Source organism: Musca autumnalis, unplaced genomic scaffold (assembly GCF_047663935.1).
Source record: "Musca autumnalis isolate F117 unplaced genomic scaffold, ASM4766393v1 scaffold_3, whole genome shotgun sequence".
NCBI classification, from domain to species: Eukaryota; Metazoa; Arthropoda; class Insecta; order Diptera; family Muscidae; genus Musca; species Musca autumnalis.
The window spans coordinates 106424845-106442434 of NW_027411866.1; the positions used below are offsets into that span (position 1 = coordinate 106424845).

General features: G+C 42.5%; 1 protein-coding gene across 5 annotated transcripts in view; it reads right to left on the bottom strand.

Moving 5' to 3' along the window:
• Hers (Histone gene-specific Epigenetic Repressor in late S phase) overlaps window positions 1-17590 on the bottom strand; it is a 573059-nt gene that overhangs the window by 482776 nt on the left and 72693 nt on the right. For all 5 annotated transcript variants that reach the window (XM_073973463.1, XM_073973462.1, XM_073973461.1 and 2 more), the window contains exon 4: window positions 15386-16033. In XM_073973463.1, the coding sequence (XP_073829564.1) occupies window positions 15386-16033 (648 nt within the window). The remainder of the gene's footprint in view (window positions 1-15385; window positions 16034-17590) is intronic.

Below are 17590 nucleotides of genomic sequence, written 5' to 3' on the forward strand. Positions count from 1 at the left end.
GATGATCGGATAGCAGTTTTTGACGCTGGGGAGGAATAAAGCCTCAAGGGTTTTTGCTATGGGCGACAAAAGCGAAAACGGTCTGCACGATTTACTTTTGCTGGCATCCTTTCCTTGATTTCGGTAACGGGAATACCCTGCCCATTTTTAAGACTTCGGAAATGTTGATGGTGTCTAGCGACATGTTGAGAACTTTAGTGAGATACTCCAATCCCGGCTCATCCAGCTGCTTCAGCATTACCTCGGAGATTATATCAGGGCCCAAGGATTTGGATGATTTAACGATCCTGATGACATTCGCAACATCATCGATTGTAAACCTCCACGGTTCAACCTCAGCAGGAAGAGATCTAATGTGACGTATTACTCTTCTCTTCGCCCTGTCACTGCCGGGTTGCTCTACAAACTGTCGATTGAAATAACTTGCGCACCTCTACGGATTAGTCAGCGTAACGTCGACCTCGTGATTGAGGTCCTATCTTCCTATCGTTGCCCACAATTCACTTATTCCGGCTCCAATGTTGCAACTCTTCAGATGCTTTAACCACATATACCGTTTATGCTCACCGACCAACTTGTTAACTTTCAGTGTCAGCTCATTGACTCTGGGGTCACTGGGGTTGGCAAGGCGAAGCAAATTTGGTAGTCCCGTCTCCTCTGCTGTGGAGTTTGGCCTTCCTTCGGCTATTCGACCAGTAGGTGTATGGTGAGCGTCTGCAGCCGTGATGATGTTTCGGAACGTCATTTCCGCTACTCGAACATCAGAAGGAGGATTGGGCAGATCTCTGAAGCGGTGATTAGTGAACTCTCTGAAACTCGGCAAATGAGCCTTCCCATAATTGACGAAAGTCTGAAGTTCAGAGGTGATGAAATCGGGCGTTCTACTGTTGGAGACAATTATGGAGAGATGGTCTCATCCACGAGAAATGACAGGTTGCCACGTGACGTCATTTGTCAGACCAGGTGACACGATGGTTATGTCTGGCGAACTGTGACACTCTCCGCTAATTCTGGCAGGGGCGTCTTCATTGGCCGAGCAAAATGTAGAAGCTATCAATTAGCTTAGCATTTTTTGTTTCCTTTTTTTATGTCTTTCTTAGCTTTTTTATAAACCTATCGTTTAATTTTAATTTATATCCCTTTAAATCCTTAACGCCAACAAAAAGCAAAGAAAATATTTGAAATACAAAAAGAAAAGCATTTGCCAAAGTTTTTGTTCTAAATGCCACAACGAAACGAGGAATGAATCTTCATTATTTCGACTTGCCACAACCCCAACAACAGTAATGAAGAAAAGTTTTAAAGATCTTTTATAAAATAAATAAAGAATTTTTAATAACTCTGTGTGTGTGCGAGTGTATGCGTCTATGTATGTGTGTTCATAAAGTATTGAAATAATAAAAGTTTCTTCATTTCATTGTTTGAATTCAATAATTTTCTGTTTTATCCTCTTATAGTCCGTCGTCTTATATAAATCAACTTTGGTTTTAATACTTTGGCTAACCAACACATATCTCTGTCTCTTCTGCTTCTTTCTCCTCTTGCATTTAATTCTCTGGGGACTAGTTGGGAACAAAAAAAACTTAAAATTGCCATCATTAAATGAAGTATGAAGGTTCAAGTCATAGTCAATTATAAGACTTCGTTTTAAAAGAAAAGAAAAATAAAAACTTCTTAGAACTCTTGATTATCAAATAATTCAATTGAACTTTTCACCAAAGCGAAAGGTCGGAACAGAAGGTGTGTTGGTCAAGGGAACATAATTTTAGAAAATTACAATTGTATTCTTTGTGCGAAAATATTGGAAATTTAAATGTTAAGTAACTGCACAGTGCAACAAAAAATATATATACGTACACTAGGGTGATGGCTTCTCGACTTTATTCTCAAAAATTATTGCACGAATGAATGACCTCTAGAGTTGTGTAGTAAACGAACTAGCTCCAAGGAACTATTCAAAACAAGGAACTTTTGGAATTATATCCAGCTCTTATAGGTTTATATAGGTCCTTTAGTTCGTAAAGTTCCTGTTCTTATAGTTCATTTTTTTCCTTTAATTCCACACTCTCTTCGATATTTCTCGTTCGTTCTGTTCGTTATTCAGATGCTGCCACAGCTAAATAAATATACATAGCTCAATCCCACGGCGATGGTTTTTCGTTACCACACTACACCAGTGTTCCGTCTAGCGGCTGCCACCTCAGTGTACACATGTTTCTGTTTGTATCGTTTTTTTGTGTTGGGAGCAGCATAACCCGGGAAGCCTGCTACGCACTCTTTTGGTCAGTGCCGGGTCGGAGGAAAACCCAGGCCCAATTTAGATGTGACCAGTTTGTAACATCCGCATCCACCGCACTCAAACTTCGGTGAGATGCAATAAATGTCGGGAGTGCGTGCCTTTTAGGGGTTGTTCTGGACTCGTCCATGCGAGGGATTGCGACAGGGACTATGTTGCTGCATGCTGCGTGAACACAACCCCCTCTAAGTCGTCGTCATCAGAATACGCGAATTATCAGCATTTCCCCCAACAGCAACCGCCGTTAAAATTCCTGAAAATGCGCCCTTTTTGCAAATTAATTGCAATGCAAATAGTGGATTTCATGAGTCGGAAGATTAGCATGGTCGCGGCGGTGGAGGAAACCAAATGACGTCACCTGGCCTGGCCACCTTGGATCAGACCATCTCCCCATAATGACTCCATCAGCAGACCGCCCGATATCATCACCTCTGAATGCGGCATTTTCATCAATCATGGAAAAGCCAATTGAACGAGTTTCAGAGAGTTGCCAAAGCACCGCTTTAGAGATCTGCCTAATCCTTCTGATGTTCGGGTAGCAGAGAGGACATTCTGAGACATTAGCACTGGTGCAGACGCTCGCCATATACCTGCTGTTCGACGACCCGAAGTGAGACCAAACATCCCATGAGAGGCTACGGGATTAGCAAATGAGCGTGACGAACTTCGTCGTGCCAAACTCAGTGACCCCAGAGGCAGTGAGCTGATAGCATGTTTGTCGGTGAGCATAGGAGCCGGAATAAGTTAATTGTGGGTTAAGTCACTCTCGAACCCTGGAAAGAAGGCGACGTCACGGCAGTCACGTTTGGCGACGTTACGTTGTCTGATCCAAAGGCGTGCGTAAGTTATTCTAATCGCTAGTTTGGCGAGTACCCCAGGAGTGACAAGGCGAAGAGAAGATTATTACGTCGCATTAGATATCTTCCTTCCGAGGATGAACCACCACAATTTACAATGGAAAATGTTTCGAATGTCATCAGGAACGCTAAATCATCCAAAGCGTTGGGGCCCTATAGAATCTACATGGTAATGCAGAAACAGCTGGATGAGCCGGGAGTCGAGTGTCGCACTAAAAATCTTAAACTATCGCTAGCCACCCACATCGTTCCGGAAGTCTGGAAAATGGGCTGAAGCCAGGCAAGGATGCCAGTAAAGGTAAATTGTACAGACCGATTTCCCTTTTGTCGGCCATACCAAAGACTCCTGAGGCTTAACTCCCACACAGCGTCTGGAATGGCTATCCAGTTGCCGATCATCAGGAGCACTACGTAAGCAGCACTACAACAGCGGTGCACGCCATCTCCACACATATTAGACGAGGACTCAACTAGAGCAAGCAGTGCAATAGGACAGTGTTGATGGTGCTCGAATTTTAAAAAGTTTTTCATACTGTAAAGCCCTCCACAGTGCCTAGTGATTTTGAGCAGACTACGTCCGGCTAAGTTAAAAACTTTGAAAGATCAATTACATATGTGGGCGCAAGTCGTATGTGGAACTCAGGAAGAAAAAGTCCAAAAGTGCCGTAGAGCGAAACAGAGTTCCCCAAGGCCGGTTAATATTTCAGCAACTGTTTAAACTCCACCTCTCCCGTATTCCACACCCACCAGACGGCATTAAGATCGTAACGTATGCGGATGATTGTACGATCCTGGCGTCGGGTACCTTCCCGGATGACATTACTTACCACCTTTTTCCACACGAGGAATATGCATATATGCACTAAATCTACAGAGTTCAATGTCGTGGTCGATGGTAGCAGAATTCCGACCACAAACTACCCCAAAATTCTAGGGGTCACAGCACGTCCTCGTGGTTCGCGCATGCCGCAATTATATGCGAAAACCTGAAATGTAGGAACAAGGTACTCAAGTCCCTAGCCGCAGCACTTGACCACATATAATGCGATAGGTAGGTCTGTGGTAAGCCTGATTTGTCCGCGAGTGTAAGTGGAGGCAAAGATTTTTCCAGTACAGCAACACAATGACATGTTTTCGTTGCTGTACTTGCCGTTACCGTGAGAGCCATCCCAATCACCATCTGGTGGGTAGGCCCGCCATATTCAGGTACATCAAGATGGATCTTCACGTTCTAGGGAGCTCCAACGATACAGGAGAGAGATTGCAGTCGCCTGAATTTTTATAGGACACGGAAACGTACGTATCTGATTCCATTGGATATGTGGTTATATCCTATTGCAGAAACCACATTCCACGAACTGGAGCCAGAGTGAGCAGAAGAAGGAACACACAAACATACAATAGTAAACATTGTTACAACAACAACAAATTAATCAGAATTAATCTCAGGTTGTTGAACAAATTTAAAAAGGAAACATTCTCACTTATCCTAGAGAAATCCTGCATTTCACTCATCCTGATGACCGAAGATGTCAAGCTTGGTTCATAGCCAACATCGACCCCTATAGACCCCAAATGTCAAACTGAAAGCGACGGTGGTGTGACTTAGCGCCCCGTGAAAGTTTCACCTATCTTGACCGCGACTCACTCTTCAAAGGGAGGTCCTGCACAAACTGAGTGTCCCTCAAAGTCGAGGGAGCTGAAGGCAAAAGAGATAAACCCCAAATAAAATCAAGGATGCAGAGTGTTAGGAAGTCTGACCCAGAATCAGCGTCTGTTCCTGGACGTATGTCTCGTACCAAAACCAAATCTTCGTCATCGAAGAATTCGGTGAAGAGGGTTACGTCAACGATAGAACCGCACTTCAAAGCCAAAGGACCAACCCCGAGCCTGTACTCCAAAAGAAGGAAAGCGGGAAGGCATCACAGCTAAGCCAGCCTCTAAAGTGTGACCCGAAATCGGCCTCTATTCCTGGACGTATATATATCTCGTACCACAACCAAACCTTCGTCATCGATGAATTCAACGAAAAACCACACCCCAACACCGAGAGACGCAGCCCGAGCTAGAACTCCAAAAGAAAGAGAGTGGGGAGACATCACAGCTAAGGCAGCCTCTAAATCTAACATCACACCACTAGTGTAATGACCTAGTTCGGTTGTCTCAGCGAGATCGTTTAGGAACGTGTTTCCTAGAACTTTAAATTAAGCTTGTCAATATCTCAGTGACTACTGCAATTATTCTTGCCAAGTTCCGCCGATTTTTGCTAATCAGGAACATTGAAGATATCCCTTTTAACTACTACCATAGGAAGTGGTCATCCGTTCTCTGTAAACAAATCGCATTAAATCTCTTCCGACGTTCGGAAGGCCCTGTACCAAAAGGCAAAGTTTATTCTCGGCAAGATAGCCAAGAATGCTGCTAACGGTACAGTGCATGAACGGGATGAGGTGGACAAGCTCAAATACACAAAAATTGTTGAGGATTATGAGAAAGCCAAAATCTCACAAATCAGCGATCGCCCATCTTCTTCGAAGCGAGAGCGTTCTCGGACGGAGGACACAAAGCCCGCAAAGCGAAAGAAGTTTAAACACAACACCACAGCCTCATCTACAACAAAACGACCCTTCAATGAAGTTGTTAAGGACAACATGTTGGTTGCCGTAGCCAACGTAAAGGAGGGTAAGCTGTCCCCTATCACCACTGCGGAATGGGGTACTGTAGAAACCAAATTGTCGGAACTTGTTATGGAACACGTTCTAGCAAACGAGGATTCTCCTGTACCCCATTTCGACTCTAGCGAGGTACATCGTGGTTACAGGGTGATCAAATGTATGGATGAGTACTCGAAGGAATTTCTAGAAAAAAGCATAGCTAAGCTTAGCGATGCTTGGGACGGCATCGGCCTGAGGCCGATGGACGAGTGGTCCGTAATCGCCACAGAGACACGTAACAATAACAGCATGAGCTTAGTTCTCTCAATTACTGAGGCCGGAGTAGAGACTCTCGAAAGATTGGGGAACAAGTTGTTCTTTGGCATAAGGGAAGCCAAAGTCAAAATACTACGCTCACATGGCCCGAATGGCGAAGACGATGAGGTTGACATTGACGATGCCGGTAAGCTGCTTGACAACATGCAGCTAGAGGGGCCATCCACATCTTCACCCAATAAAAATGATGTTTAAGGTCGTGCAGATCAATCTGAAGCACTCGAGAATCGCTTCAGATAACCTGCGGATCCTTCTGGTTGAGAAGGATCTAGACATAGGCATCATCCAGGAGCCTTACGTTTACGATAACGTAGTAAAAGGCTTGGATAACAGAGGTTACAAGACCATATACATGAAGGATAATGGTAAGCCTAGATCATGTTTAATTGTTAAAAGCACCATAAACGCTTTCTTATGTCCCCAGTTTAGCACAGCGGACTTCACCGTTGCAAGAGTGGAACTGGAAAACGGTAAGCAGTTCCTTATTGCCTCTTGCTACATGGCCCACTCAAGGGAAGCTCCACCAAGCGAGGTCTCGAGCTTCATGGGGGCCATTCTACCACACGACACTATAATCATTGGCTGCGACGCTAACGCAAGACATACCCTGTGGGGCAGCACTGAAACAAACGACAGAGGTGAGTCAGTTTTAGATTTCATAAATACTAACAACCTCACAATATGCAACAGAGGTACTAACCCAACTTTTGTATTTCCAAGCTCGGAGAACTTTAGGGTGTGGCAGGAGGTCATCGATCTCACGCTAGTATCAGACAGACGACAAATTGAAATAGATAACTGGATAGTATCCGATAAGAGGTCCTTCTCAGATCACAATTGGATACTATTCAACATATCAGAAAAGGCAACACCCACTAAATGTTTTCGCAAAAGAACGAACTGGGAAAAGTTCAAAAGGGTTCTGAAAGACAAACTTCCAAATAGTCCACATGCAGATGAAACCACAGCAGATATAGAAAAAGCTGTATCCATTCTAGAAAAATCCTTAGATACAGCTTTTAAAGTCTCATGCCCACTGACGCGCTCAAAGAAACATTATCCACCATGGTGGACGTCCGAGCTATCAAGGCTAAGAAAACAATCACGAAAAGCATTCAACGTCAGCTACCAAAGCGGATCCTGGCAGCCATATAAGGATAAGCTTAAGGAATACAAAAAAGCAATAGCCAAGGCAAAAAAGCAATCCTGGATTGAATTCTGTGGATCTCTAGATAGCACCAAAGATACAGCCAGACTAAGCAAAGTTATGGCAAAGGGTCACTCGAATCCCACATACATAAAGAGAAATAACGGTACCTGGTCAGAAAACTCGGCCGAATCTCTTGAAATCCTTCTTACGACGCACTTCCCCGGTTGCACGGATAGAACCATCGAAGAGCAACCTAATACAGCTATAAATAAAGGCAACATTGAAGCCGAAAAGATAATAAGTCCGAGTAAAGTCACATGGGCTATTAATAGCTTCTCCCCCTACAAATCTCCTGGGCCAGATGGTATTATACCAAAAATGCTTCAAAGCGCGGAGAGCATAATTTACCCTTGGTTAGTACACAACTACAGTAGATGTCTATCCCTAAACTACGTCGCTACGAGTTGGAGACAGGTAAAGGTTGTTTTCATACCCAAAGCTGGAAAACGTAGTCACGAAAATGCTAAAGACTTTAGACCCATAAGTCTCTCATCATTTCTGCTTAAAACACTCGAAAGGCTCATCGACGTGTATATTCGAGAAAAGATGGAGAACTCAAATAACATATCTTCAAGTCAACACGCCTACCTTAAAGGACGCTCGACAGACACAGCCCTACATGAAGTCGTTAGGACTATTGAGATGTCCTTGGAGCACAAACAATACACCTTAGCCGCTTTCTTGGATATAGAAGGCGCTTTCAACAACGTTAGCACCTCAGCAATAGAACAAGCTCTATATAACTTCGGCGTGGAACCATTCATCAGTGGTTGGATTACCACCATGCTGCAGAGTAGAGTCGTTAATGCCACACTGGGAAATAGCATGCTGTCGAAGCACGTAAATCGAGGAACCCCACAGGGAGGGGTGATCTCGCCACTGCTTTGGCTCCTTGTGATTAATGAAATCCTAAGCAAACTTGACCATATGGGGATTAAGGTGGTTGCTTATGCGGACGATGTGGTAATGCTCGTCTCTGGTTTATTTCCCTCCGTGCTGAGTGACATCATGAGCGGAGCCCTGAAATCACTGGATACATGGGCCACAAGTAGTGGTCTGGGGGTGAATCCAGGGAAGACTGAGATGGTGCTATTTACTACAAAAACCAAATATGCAATCACCAATCTTCCTCGACTACGAGGTCAAGAAATACCACTATCAGATCACGCCAAATACCTAGGCGTTATCCTAGATTCAAAACTGTCATGGAAACGTAACATGGAACATCGTGCTCATAAAGCAACCGTTGCATACTACACATGTCGCAAAATGTTTGGGAGGCGCTGGGGTCTCAAACCCAAAATGGTGTTATGGATGTACACCAGCATAATAAGACCAATACTCACATATGGAGCACTAGTTTGGTGGCCAACAGTGGGAAAGAAAACAATTCAGAGAAAACTATACAGCATACAAAGATCGGCATGCATCGGGGTGACAGGGGCAATGAGAACTTGTCCGGCTGAAGCCCTCAATACAATGATGCATATACTGCCAATAGATCTACACATCAAAGCAACTGCGGCCTGCAATGCTGCAAGGCTACGTGCTCTAGGAACGTGGAGAGACAGAGCTTACGGACATGCCTGTGTGCTTCTCAAACTACCAAGAAAAATAGCAACTAATGCTGATTACTGCACACCTGCAATAACTTTTGATCAGCCTTTTAAAGTTAAATTTCCAAGCAGGAAAGAATGGAAAAATAGAACTCCACTGACGGGGTACGACATCAGTGTATACACGGACGGCTCTAAGATGAATTGTGGAGTCGGCTCTGGTGTCTACTCGGAAGAAGCAAACATATCTAAATCCACAAAGCTACCTGAAGATTGAAGTGTTTTTCAGGCGGAGATACTGGCTATAAAGGAAGCTTGTAATAAACTTCTACAGCACCCCTCACCAAACTCAATAAGAATTTTTGTCGACAGTCAAGCGGCGCTCCTAGCATTGAAGTCAAACATTGTCTCATCAAAGCTGGTGAAGGAATGTAAGGAAGAACTTGCTAAGCTAGGGCTTCTGACCAGAGTAGTTCTTACTCGGATCCCAGGTCATAAGGGTCTTTTTGGAAACGAAAAAGCAGACGAACTAGCTAGAGCGGGATCTGCCTCTAACGAACTTCCAAGGGCGTCAGTCGCAACACCAATGGGAGTAGTTAAAGGGGATATCTTCAAATACTATCTTTCACAAGCAGAGATCAGATGGGACAAGACTGAAACCTGCAAAATATCAAAATCTACATGGCCACACTACAACATCAAAGGTACAAAGTTCCTGATTAGCCAAAATCGACGGAACCTGGCAAGACTAATTGCGGTGCTAACCGGTCATTGGGCCATTGGTAACCATGCAAAGCGCTTACATATTCCACACAATGACTACTGTCGCAGCTGCGGAAACGAAGAAGAGGAAGAAACGGTTGAACACCTCCTCTGTTCCTGCCCTGCACAATTGCAAAGAAGATTTAAAACTCTTGGACGACCGTTCCTACAAGATCTTGCTGAGACAACCGAACTAGGTCTGGGGGACCTTCTGAGGTTTCTCAATTTATCAGGCTGGATATAATTTACCAACATATAACGGAATAACAATCTCTACCCGAGTGGTGTGGTTTTCAAAACGGTATATTTTAACATACTAATTGAGGCTATGAAGATTATAGCCACCACGTAAACCAACCAACCAACCAACCAAATCTCTTCATCGTAATTCATACATTCATCATTCATTATAAAATTGTTTCACTAAATGTTATTGACAATATAAATTAAAATAACATTGCACATTTTTACAAAATTGCAGTGTCATTATTTAATAAATTATGCAGGACATCGATAACAATCATTAAAATCCATTCAATTTGTTCAACTTAAAGAGCCTCAAGTGACTAAATGGTAATACGTCAATTAACTGCTTGTCAATTATTTATTCATTTCTGACTTACGATGAAAGATAATAAAACGGCAATACGAAAGGAGGTGATTAAATGAAGAACTAATTAAGAAATTGTACAAAGTCAGTTCGCGAATCACGTAGGAAGAAAAAGAACAAAAATGATAATACACTCAATTAGATCAAATTACTTCCGGGGAAAATATTTGATAATCCACTCAATTAGATCAAATTACTTCCAGGGAAAATATTTGTGCAAATTTTAAATAACATTATTTGTACTTCAATCCACTTCAATCCCTTTCAGCGAACGAATTCAATCTTTATGTAGTTCAATTAATTACACTGTGCGAGAACAAAAAAAAATACAAGGAAAACTGAGTAGATTATGAAAGTAGAGCTAAAAATATGATACACGTGTATCGGGGTTTTTAAAGTTTACATCGGAAAGTAACCAAAGTAGGCTGGGCAAGTTTCAACCATTTCTAGTCTTTTCGAAATATTCGAGTTAAGATATCCTGGAATCCTTGCATTTGGCAACTTTACAGAGGAGGATGTGGTGATGTGAGAGCCCATATGTCACCTGTTTTTTCACTGGACCATATTCGTACACATCTCACGTATTTTGCACATACAATATAAGCAGCCACTCCATGGGTTTTCTATATTTTTCAAATATATGTATGTATATTCACCACAAATATTTCAAAAGCTGTTTAAATAGTCCGCACAACATCTTTTGTATGAATTCATAACAAAAAACCATCAATATGACATTTATAGTGTTCAATCACAAAGACAATCTGGATAAAAATTGTAAAATATGGCCTAAACCGTATATCAAAAACAAGGGCTGCTATGAATCTTATATGTTATGGCTACAGATTTCTTTTATTCAGAGACTTATAGTGAATTTTGATTTAAAACATTTCTTTCTTTAACAATATCCCAAAAAAGTGAAGGATTTTGTTAGATTTTGGTCCACTATGGAATTATCTAAAATTAACAGTCCAAAAATAAAACAAATAATTTCACCTTAAAATGTATAGATTTGTAATCTAATTTTTTAAGAAAATAATATACCTAGATATATGGTTTATTCTGAAACTCATAGTGAAATGTTGTGTAAAATTTTTCTTCTTTTGACACTTTTCACCTAGAACAAAGTTTTATATTACTTTCATGTATCAATTCGAAAAAAGAAGGAAAAAAATTTCATCAGAAAATTTTGGGAAATATCTGCATGTTTTTTTTTTAGCAAAATTGATACTGATATCTTTATGATATATAATGTAACTAGACATTTCATTTCTTTGGTAACCCATAGTGAAATTTGACGAAGAATATATTTGTCTTTGACGTCATCTGTCTAAAATTATCTTTTGAGGGACAATTTTGAATAAACTTAGATGAAGTCCGACTTTAACCCTAAAACGTGTTTTTCAGTTTTAGATATTCGTGGCAATTAGATACGATTTAAAGATTTGGTGTATTCTGAGAACTATAGTAAAATTTTATGACGAACAATTTTGTAGAATATATGGATTAGGTATGAACCCATTTTAAAGGAGTTTTTGAAAGATTTTCGAAAAAAGAACCAAAAAGATCCCTTTGATAAACAGCACGAGAGTTACAATTTTTAACAAAAATATTCCCCACATCCTCCTCTGTAAAGTTGCCAAAGACACTATATACGTAAAGTGCAAGGTTTCCAAGATATTTTAACTCGAATATTTCGAAAAAAAACTAGAAATGGACGGAACTTTCCCCACCTACTTTGGTTACATTCCGATGTAAACTTCTCATATTCTTTCATAATCTACTCGGTTTTTCTCATCATTTTGGAAAAAATTGGTTGAATTTGGTTGCAGAGTGTTATTAACCAAAGTTCTTTTCATCTCGCTTCAGGATTAGTTGTTCTTGCAACAGTATTTTAATATGTTTGTATGTTCGTTTTTCCACTTAATCTGTCTCTGGGTCTACCTCCGGTTCTAGAAATGTGGCTGCTTCGATGGGATGTAACCACAATTCTATTAGAGCTAGTTGAGTAGGTTTGTTAGGGCAGTTGAAAGGGCGCACAGTGTGGTGCGGGCTTGTACCGCATGCTGGGCAGACGTTTTGCACGGTGTCATTGAATATATAGGAATTCGGACGGCTGCAAAATACCAAGCGTATTTGGGCCAAAACTGCTATGGTTTGTCGTGACAACTGACGCTTCTCAGCTACGATATATGGGGATTAGAATGGCTCTCACGGTAACAACCGAGAAAGTACTGCAACGAAAGTATGCCGTTGTGTTGCTGTACTGCTCTGTCTCCTCATGTAGATGGTCCACTGAAGAATATTTTTGAATATTTTTCCATTGCGTTGCACTTATATTCGCGCCGCATAGCTTACCACATACCCACCCAACGTTATATGTGGCTTCTTTGTCCGTACCCCAAGTGCTTCCGGCTAGGGACTTGAGGACCTCGTTCGTACATCTGAACTTGTCACAGACAGCTTTGGCATGCGCGGACGACGTGTATGTGCTGTCGAATATGACCCCTACAATTTTAAGCTAGTTTGTGGTCAGAATTCTGCTACCATCGACCATGACATTGAAATCAGTTCACACCTCAGCCGTCCAGGTGGCGAATAGAGTGACCGTAGATTGAGTGGCGGATATTTGTATATTCCACAGCTGTGGCATGCGCGAACGACATGTACATGCTGTCGTATGTGGCCCCTACAAATTTAATTAAGTTTGTGGTCAGAATTCTGCTACTATCGACCGAAATCAGTTCACACTTCTGCCGTCCAAGTGGTGAACATAGTGACCGTAGATTGAGCGGCGGATATTTGTTTATTTCACGCGTGGAAGAAGGCGGTAAGATTAGGCAAATAGAAGTTCAGCCTTTAATAAATGTCATCAGTGAAGGTACCTGGCGCCAATATCGTACAATCATCCGGATACGTTACAATCTAAATGCCGTCTGGAACGGGTGGAAAACAAGAGAGGTAAAGGTTAAACAGTTCCGGAGATATCACTCCACATTGGAGAACTCCCTGTTTCACGGGGCGTGGACTTCTTGTTCCCGAATTCCACATACTACTGACGTCAACACATATAATTGATTATCCAAAGTTTCAAACTTGGCCGTAGGGTTGTCTGCTCAATGTCCTGAAACAGCGTGTAGTACATGAGAGTATCTAAAGCCCTGATTACATAAGCCACCTCGCCTGGCTGCCTTGCTTTCCTGCTTCATTTCTGACATAACAAAAATAAAAGAATAAAGAAGAAAAGGGCAACCTAGTTCGAAATTGGCTCGGCCTTCTTTATTCTTTTATTTTATGTTATGTCAGAAATTAAGCAGGAAAGCAAGGCAATCAGTCGAGGCAGCTTATGTACCCAGACCTTAAGGCTTTTGATGAGACGAGCACAACCATCACTGTTCAATCAGACGGCTTACTCTGGTTGTGTCTTCGACTAATATGTGTGGAGATGACATGCAGCGCTGTTGTCGTGGTATGCTGCTAATTGAACCCATGCTGATGATCGGCAACTGGATAGCTTTTCCTGGCGCCGGGGAGGATTAAAGCTGCAAGACTCTTTGCTACGGGCGACAAAAGCGAAATCAGTCTGTACAATTCATCTTTGTTGGCATTCTTGCCTGGCTTCAGTAGCGAGACCACCCTGTCCATTTTCCAGACTTGAGGAAAGATGTGGGTGGATAGCGAAAGAACTTTAGTGAGATTCTCGACTCCCGGCACATCCCATTGTTTCAGCATTAAAGTGGAGATTCCATCAGGGCCCAACGCTTTGAATGATTAAGCAATCCTGGAGGCCTATTCTGTAACTTTTTAACAAGTTTACTCATTGTTTATTTTACAACAACTTCATTTGTTTGTTTTGTAGTTGTTACAAAAACAAAAGAAATTTTAACAACTTTTCAGTCAATAAAAGTTACAGAATAGGCCTGCAGATGACATTCGGAACATACTCCATTGTAAATTGTGGTGACTTATCATCAACAGGAAGAAATTTAATGAGACGTGGTACACTTCTCTTCGTCCTGTTACTCCCGTTGTTCCCGGCAAGCTGTCGATTGAAATAACTTGCGAATCTCCCCGGATCAGTCAGCGTAACGTCGCCAAACCTGAGTGAGGTTCTATTTTCCTTCTTTCCACGGTTCAAGAGTGACTTAATCGTTGCCCACAATTCACTTATTACAGCTCCAAAGTTGTAACTTTTTACATAATTTAACCACTTGTTCACCTATCAACCTGTTGACTTCCAATGTCAGCTCCCTGACTCTGGGTTTACTAGGGTTTGGCACGACCATGGTTATCATGCTAATTTGCTAATCCCTCCGTCTTTGCTGGGAAGTTTGTTCTCACCTCGATTACTCGACCAGCAGATATACGGCGAGCGACTGCAGCAGTGATGATGTCTCGGAACGTTCTTTCTGCTACCCGAACATCAGAAGTGTTGCATCAGTGGTGATTAGTGAACTCTCTGAAACTAGGTCAATTAGCTTTCCCATTATAATTGAAAGAGCGGCGTTCAGAAAATCGGTCTGGTTCAGGTGACGTCATTTACCAGACCAGGGGACACGTTGGTTATTTCTGGCAAATTTTTACACTCTCCGCCAATTCTGGAATTGATCGTGCAAAACATAGAGCTATCAATCTGCTCAGCCAGCACTATACCCCTCTGTTCTGTTCCGAGGACCGAATGCCACAACTCATGATGAGCATTAAAGTCTCCCAAAGACCAAATGATTATTACGTTCTAAAAGCGTGTCGGCTGGATGTATACGTTAAGCAACTCTACATCGGTAGTTTCACACCTCACTGCTACACCCATACATTTTATATACGGGTTATTAGAGACAGGATCAAGCGAGATAGGTCTGTTTTGAACAGACTGGTGCAATATGAAGTCTAACCCCAACCCTATGTTCTGTTGCGATCATGGTTTAGTTCATTTGCTCCTTTCAGTGAATCATTCACTTAACAAATTTCTCATGTAAATTCCACAAGAATATTAAAATTTATTTCCTCTTTTAAAAATTTATTTTAGTCTTTCCTTTCATTTGTGATCTACGCAAGACTAGGCCCAAGTAAATTCCCTAAAAACGGACAAAAATTTCCTACTTACCACTTGATTCATTTGTTGAGCTCTGAGATCCCGTTTGCTGTTGTGATGCTGATTGTGCCTGGTGTTGTGATTGTTGATGCTGCTGCTGTTGCGACTGTTGTTGTTGCTGTTGCTGATGATGATGTATGCTTGTAGAGCAAAATGCACTACCGCCCAAACCGGCTGACAATGGTGGCTGGGTTGGTGGTGCAGCAGCCGCTGCACTACTCGGATAGCCACTACTAGCACGATATGTTGGTGGTGGTGAACCCGGATCACAATGACCTGGTGGCGGCGGTCCATAATGTGATGGTGGCGGATGTCCAGCTGTGGCATAGTGATGTGGTGGTGGCATACCGTGATGTTCAGCACCCGGCTGTTGATATTGATGATGGGCATGAACATGGGCATATTGATGCTGATGATGAACTCCGGCAGCACCATGTGGTGACATGTGATGGGCATGATAAGCAGCCGCCGCAGCAGCTGCTGCTGCGGCATAAGATGGCGGTGGTGGACCATGATGTTCCAGTGGTTCAGTGTGAATACCCAAATCGGCTGGATTGTAGAGACCAGCGGCAGCATTAAGAGTCTCCGATAGCGAGGATGCCGATGTGGCCTGTGATGTAGCAGTCGTTTGTGATGGGGGTGGTGATACAATTGGAGTGCCTGTAATAGAAGAGGTTATGGTGAAAATTAATGTTTGGATTATAATGGCTCTCGGATCAAAGCTAATTTAACTTTCTTCAAAAAGGAGAGCAACTTTCACACAATTTTCCCTGAATCGTTTAAGAACAAATTATAATCTTAACTAATGGGCCTAGTTATCAACCCTCTAATGAATTCCTTCTAGAGGGGGATAACAGGATTAGCAGATGATTTCAGTGCACATCACGTGATCTCAATTAGCCCAAGAAAATCGTTGTCTCAGCATTGCAGACCAGAGCGACGATTCAGAATTCACAGCGTTTAATGAGAACTATCCACACTAGGATAACGGCCAATTACAAAAGCTCCCCAGACATCACTAACGTCAGCTCGTCGCTAATTGCCACAACGTTTTGGCAAAGACATGTAGCCTTGGATTATGATTACGTGGCAATTGGGTTCACACAGGAGAAGCCAAGCGATTTCGTGGAGCAGGATAGTCGCACAGCAACACACTTAGTCAACAGCCGCCCCCCTCCTGTACCAGAAAGGGTGAGAATAAACTGAGGAAAGCTATTCTCAAAGCTAAAACCATCTAATACAGGAATATCTTATCGCTCTATCTCAGCTATAGCTAAGGTAATAGCAGCTGATCATCATCATAAGTTTAGAAAGGATCGCATTATAATCACGTTTATAAACGACATCGTCACACACATTGCAAACGGACTCAACCCGAATCGGCCGCTAGCACATACTGTGGTTGCAGCACAGGGTCTCTCAAAAACATTTGACACTGTTGACCCCTCAATTCTGCTAAGTGACATATTCGACTACACTTTGCTCAATATTATCAAGCTCTGGCCTGGTAATTATCTTAATGAAAGACAGGCCAGCGGCTGCCATCTCAGTATACATATATGTACTTGTATCGTTTTTCGGTGTTGGGAGCAGCATATCCCGAAATGCCTGCTACGGATTATTTGGGCCAGGACCAATATAATTGTGCTCGGTTTGTCACATCCGCATCTTCACCCAAATCGAATTTTCGGTGAGATATATCTTGAGTGGGTGCATTTAAGGGCATGTTCTGGTCTTATCCATACAAGGTACTACGACAGGGACTATGTTGATTACGTACTGAGGAAGGATCACACCAAAATTGGAGATGAGGATTAGTTTTCCTATTGCACCAGTATGTTCAATACAAACCTATCTCGCTTGAGCCTGGCTCTAATAACCCGTACAGGGAATGTTGGGTGGTAGCAGCCAGGTGTGGAACTGCCGAGGTAGAGTTTCTAAACGTAGACATCCCGCCGATAAATATCTGTTCTCCCATACTTATAGGCCCAACAGTTTCTCGCTTTTGGAAAGCGGAAACGACTAGAAGGGTATAGTGTTGGTTGCGCAGATTGATATATCTACGTTTTGCACGGCAGGACGACTCTACCAGAATTAGCGGAGAGTATCACAGTTCGCCAGACATAACCATCGTGTCACCTGATCTGACAAATCACGTCAACCGCCGTTTCAGACCATCTGCCCATATTTGTCTCCATCAACAGACCGCCCCAACTC